We start from the raw sequence: 5,723 nt of genomic DNA, 5'->3' as shown, positions 1-5,723 counted from the left end.
TATTTTTTTATATCTGAATCGTCAACACAGGAGAGAATTGTATCCATACTACTTAGATAAATTATTTTGCTAGAATCTATAAAAAAAATATTTCATATTCACAACATACAAGGACTAGCTGTAATATTCATCATTACTCGAGTACTAAACACAAAATAAATTTTATAATTCATTCAATTTTATCGATTTTAGTAATAAATTATAAAAAAATAAACTAAAAAAAGTGACATGCCCGGGATCTAATATATTATATTAATTAAAATATAATATATTATATAATATAATATAATATATTAATGTAATATACATATATATTTATGTATTGGAGGTGATATTATATGACATTAGTAATCTCTTACAAGTTTTCATAAGTATGGATTGTTTCCACCCATTTTTTTTAAATTAAAAAATTTCATTGGTTTAAATGGAAAATGAAAATTTAATTTTGCTCTACTGAAAAATAAGAAATTGGGTAATACGCTTTTTTGATCTTAAATCGTCGATATGTTCTTATATGTTCGTATATTTTTTATTAATTTTGTATATTTAAAAAATAATTATTTTGGTACATTTGTAAAATATCTTCTTTACCCATTTAAAACATAGAACTAAATTATAAAGGCTATAAGTATCTTCAATTTAAGAATTGCAAGTATTTAATCCTATGTTTTTTTTTCAATAAAACTATAACTTTGGTGTATTTTTAAATCATCAACATTCGTAATGAAGTTATCAAATATACATTTATTAATGTATAATTAATTTTAATTGTCAAATATTTGCATGGGTAAATATGAATATTGACAAAATTAAAAGCCATCGGCCTTTGAACGTCTCCTGATAGTTACTTATGATAATTCAGTTATTTCTAATAAAAGTTTTTTCAATATCTATTGTTTTTATTTTCATAGTTTTACATATTTAATAATTATATTGTATTAATAATTACAACGTTATTATTATATATTTATGAAATTAATTAATTTCATAAGTGTAATATGTAGATAACCAACAAAATAATTTATTAAAAAAGAATGTTAATCACGCACAAAGACGTATTTAAATTAAAGCTAAGGGCGGCTATATTTCAAATTACTAATTTTTTTGATATTTTTAATACTATAAAATTTATAAAAAGCTGATAAATAATGATAGCATAATGTACATACTAATTGGTATTTAAAAAATAATAGTTTATTTTAAAAAAATTTGTAGTGGTTGGAGGAAAAGCACGATGAAAAAACAAATGTCCTTGATCAACAATATATTTTTTAAATATGTATAATGACATGTGGAAGTCGTTTGGGAAACATTTTTATGCGAGGTAGAATCAGGTTTTGTGAAGTTATTTATTGTAATTTCAAATACCATGTTAGTTTATTTGAAAAGAAGTAGTAATAAAAGAAAAAAATCATACTTTTAATGACTTATTAATTATTAAAAGCAATAACGTAAACGGGAGGGTTAGAGTATTGCAACCGCTCCGAAAGTATATAGGATGTTTGGATCTTTAGTCATGACATTTTTTTTGCTCATTTGAGTTTACTTAATTAGCGATTCAGTGTAAAAAAATAGTGGTCATGAAAAAAAGGCCTATGAAATAAATAACAAATGTAAAGTATTATGAAATGTACAAATATTTAATAATTGTTCATATTGAATGAATTATTTATGATTAATACTTAACAATTTGATTTATATTATTATTTTTAATATGAATAATAACAATAATTACAATTATTTACTAAATTTCCAATTTTTTTCATCATATATTATTCATTTTTATATAGGAACTTTTACGTTTGAATCCTAAGGTGAAAAATACTGGAAATTCTATAGGAGCCAAAGTGAAGCCTACTGTTTATACTAAATCTGACCGACGTCATTATAAACGTAACTCTACATTTTGTGATGTGAGTATTTAAAAAAAATTTTTATGCTAGGTTATTTATATTTAAGTGGATTTTATAGGACACTGGTTGTAGTGGAGTAAAGTGCGGTAGCAGATGCAAATCAAATGGCCTCCTAAATAACTGGGATGATGTAAAACCGACAACTTTAAGTGAAAGGGCTGCACTAAGAGAAGCAGCTAGATGTTTGAAATGTGCTCATGCGCCATGTCAACTATCTTGTCCCACTAGCATTGACATTAAATCGTTTATAACTAGTATATCTAATAAGGTAAGTTTAGGTATTTGTTTTGTAAACTTTAAATTGTAATTTAAAGTACAGTCTTTTAAAATTTATTACGTGCAGAATTTTTANTTTGTCTTTTAAAATTTATTACGTGCAGAATTTTTACGGCGCAGCTAAAATGATTCTGTCGGATAATCCTGTGGGGTTATCTTGTGNGTACAGTCTTTTAAAATTTATTACGTGCAGAATTTTTACGGCGCAGCTAAAATGATTCTGTCGGATAATCCTGTGGGGTTATCTTGTGGTATGGTTTGTCCAACTGGAGAGCTATGTGCTGGATCATGCAATTTGGAGGCTACTGAAGAAGGTGCTATAAATATTGGAGGGTTGCAACAGTTTTGTGTAGAGGTAATCATAAAATGCTGAATTATTTGCTATATATTATCGATTACTCTATTTTTAATAAATAATTAAAAACAAAGTTGTAGAAATAGTATTTTAACAATAAAGGTTTTTGAAACCATTTTTATAATATGTGAAATACAATTTTTTATCCAGGCCTTTCGTCAAATGGATGTACCTCCAACTGTGGATCATAATATTAAACTTGTCAAAGATTCAAAATTTGCGAAAATTGGTTTATTAGGTGCAGGACCAGCCAGTATTGTGTGTGCTACATACTTGGCTCGTTTAGGCTACACGAATATAACAATATTCGAGAGCCGAGCTTATGCAGGAGGTCTCAGGTATAGTTTCGACTTTTAACGAGTTTTTTGTTTAACCGCTACTTATTTTTTGTATTTATTTATTTAGTACAACTGAAATACCACAGTATAGATTACCATTCCAAGCCGTACAATGGGAAATAGATCAGCTACTTAAATTAAAAGAACCTAGCAGTGGCAAAGCAAGAGTACAAATTGAATACTATCGAAAACTTTCTAAAAATGATTTAACTCTAGAGGTTATTATAATTTAATTAGATATTAGTCCTCATAAAAAAAAAAATTGTTTTTCATATTAGAAAATGCTTAAAGAGATTGGCTTTGAAGTGATTTTTGTGGGCATTGGTCTGCCCGTAGCGAACGTGCCTAAATCTTTTATAGGAAGTCATGTTGGTATTGGACCAAAAGAAGGTTTCTATACGTCAAAGGCATTATTGAATATCGTAACAGCATTTAGTAAACGTTTTGAACATAAGGATAACAGTAAATATAATGGGAATGGTAATTTTATCTTAGATAAATTTACCAATTTAATAATTTTTTCATGCCTATAAATTATCTTTTAAAATTGAATTATATTAAATTCTTTGAATTGAATTTTAGATTGTGACGATACTAATATTATTTTACCAAAAATGATTGGTAAAAGGGTGTTGGTATTGGGCGCTGGTGATACGGCCATGGATTGTGCAACAGCTGCTTTGAGATGTGGGGCTCGTCGCGTTTGGTTGATATTCCGAAGGGGAACTAGTGACGTAAGAGCTGTACCCGAAGAAGTTAGTAAAATATTTGAGTAACAATTGTGCATATTTTTAAAAGAATATTAATTCTTAGTTTTTGTATAGGTGCAATTAGCTGTAGCAGAAAAATGCGAATTTGTACCTAATTTATCACCAGTAGAAATATTATTCAGCAAAGAAACACTAGGAAGTAAAACTTTAAAAAAAGTGTGTGGTGTCAGATTTCGACGAACGGATAGGTCTGATCAAGATGATGATAAATGGATTACAACAGATCAAGAGTGTATTTTAAAGGCAGATTTTGTTGTATCTGCCTTCGGGTCGCGGTTAACCGGTGACGGAAAAGAAAAGGACGATTGTAAGTAATGAAAATAAGTTTATGAAGTTTATGTCAAATTTATAAATTTTAAAATATATATGTTTTTGCTACAAAATTATTAATTTACTAGCTGTTTTAAATGATAATAAAGGTTAAATTGAGTATTAAATATTGCATTAACGATTTTGTATTCTTCTTACTCTACAGACAATATATTTGTTGCTGTATATTATTTTCTGGATAAAAAATAAAAAATTGTTTTATAGGGTTTTTATCTTTATTATTTATTTTTATCAAACACTGAAGATTTTTAACATAAGGGAAACTAAGGGCTTAGACCCCCTATTACATACATATTTTTTTATGAAAATATGTACGTTATTAAAATAAGTATTTTTAAAGGTGAGAAAGAAAATACAATTAGCACACTCAAAAATTGTGTTCTAGGTGCGCCTATTATTTTTAAATAGGCATTCAATTATAAAATCAGTGTATTATTTATTCATTTTTCTTTTTAGTGATTGAAGCTCTGCAGCCAATTGTTCAAATTGATTCACAGACGGGATGTATTCTAACTTGTGATGAGACAACAAGATGTATTAAAAAAATTAATAATATTGATCAAAGTGATGCACCACCAGTTTGGTGTGGTGGTGACGCAGCCGGTCGATCTGAAACGACTGTAGAATCGGCAAACGATGGAAAAACTGCTGCTTATTATATGCATCAATATCTTCAAGTATTTATATATTATCCCTTATTTTTACTAAACTCGTAATACTTAATGTTTTCATTATAGAAACTTTATGCAACTAAAAATAATATAAAAATCAATCCCGAAGATATTAGTTGTTCATTACCCGGGTTTAGAACTGCCATTGATGACGTTGATATAAGTGTAGAAATGTGTGGACTTCGATTTGAAAATCCTTTTGGTTTGGCATCTGCACCACCTACAACTAGTGCTGCAATGATACGAAGAGCTTTCGAAGCAGGGTGGGGATTCGCTGTTACAAAAACATTTGGTTTAGAAAAGGTAAAATAATATATACAGAGTGATGTTGGCAGGCTGATGCCAGATAGGTTGTCTCTTGAGAATCAAAACGATAACACAGAATTTTAGGTACGCAAATGTATAATTCGAAAATGATGCTCCTGATATATAGGCTAATATTTTTAAATAATTATTTAAAAAAACATCTGATCGATTAAACGATTTGTAAATTATAGTTTTAGAATATAAATTTTTAATATAGTTACATTGAGATTAAAGAAAAAAATGGTAATAATATAATACATTTTTAGAAGAATTGTAGAAGAAGATAAATTATAAACATTGAATATTTCAAAGTTATAGTAAAAAAATAATAATAATAAACCATTATTCGTAAAATACCACTAATTATTATATTTATGGTATTATAACCAAATAAATCCTCTCTGTGTTTGATTAGCAGAATGGAAACATTTTTTACAATTTGCTGATCATTTTATAACATTTTTTTGTATTAGCCATTATATATTATATACGATATAAAATGATTACGTAAAACAATTCTTATTGAATAAAATATTTTTTTATAATGTGGCCATAAAAAACCCTTCAAAAACCCATTTGTCTATTTTTGAACAATTTTATTTTGGAATGGAAACATTAAAAAAAAACCCAGCACAGGGGGGTCGCGGCACAGTGGTGACGTGGCATAGTTGGATCAAGTATAATGATATCTGACAGTGATTAAAATCACTATCAAAAAAAAACGCTTCGATGCAAATCTTTAGATAGTGTTTAATTTTAAAAAA

The 5,723-nt window shown here is 27.5% G+C and overlaps 1 protein-coding gene across 4 annotated transcripts in view; it reads left to right on the top strand.

Moving 5' to 3' along the window:
* The window catches only part of LOC126899739 (dihydropyrimidine dehydrogenase [NADP(+)]), a 15,837-nt gene that overhangs the window by 4,280 nt on the left and 5,834 nt on the right, over positions 1–5,723 (top strand). For 3 of the 4 annotated variants that reach the window (XM_050674885.1, XM_050674887.1, XM_050674886.1), the window contains exons 3-12: positions 1,791–1,913; positions 1,972–2,181; positions 2,383–2,544; positions 2,695–2,882; positions 2,950–3,100; positions 3,161–3,362; positions 3,465–3,637; positions 3,707–3,959; positions 4,439–4,659; positions 4,720–4,956. In XM_050674885.1, the coding sequence (XP_050530842.1) occupies positions 1,791–1,913; positions 1,972–2,181; positions 2,383–2,544; positions 2,695–2,882; positions 2,950–3,100; positions 3,161–3,362; positions 3,465–3,637; positions 3,707–3,959; positions 4,439–4,659; positions 4,720–4,956 (1,920 nt within the window). The remainder of the gene's footprint in view (positions 1–1,790; positions 1,914–1,971; positions 2,182–2,382; positions 2,545–2,694; positions 2,883–2,949; positions 3,101–3,160; positions 3,363–3,464; positions 3,638–3,706; positions 3,960–4,438; positions 4,660–4,719; positions 4,957–5,723) is intronic. The other variant, XM_050674889.1, reaches the window with a different exon arrangement.

This window comes from Daktulosphaira vitifoliae, unplaced genomic scaffold, assembly GCF_025091365.1.
Source record: "Daktulosphaira vitifoliae isolate Bord-2020 unplaced genomic scaffold, ASM2509136v1 Scaffold_2, whole genome shotgun sequence".
Classification (NCBI taxonomy): Eukaryota; Metazoa; Arthropoda; class Insecta; order Hemiptera; family Phylloxeridae; genus Daktulosphaira; species Daktulosphaira vitifoliae.
This window is presented reverse-complemented; position numbering and strand designations above follow the sequence as displayed.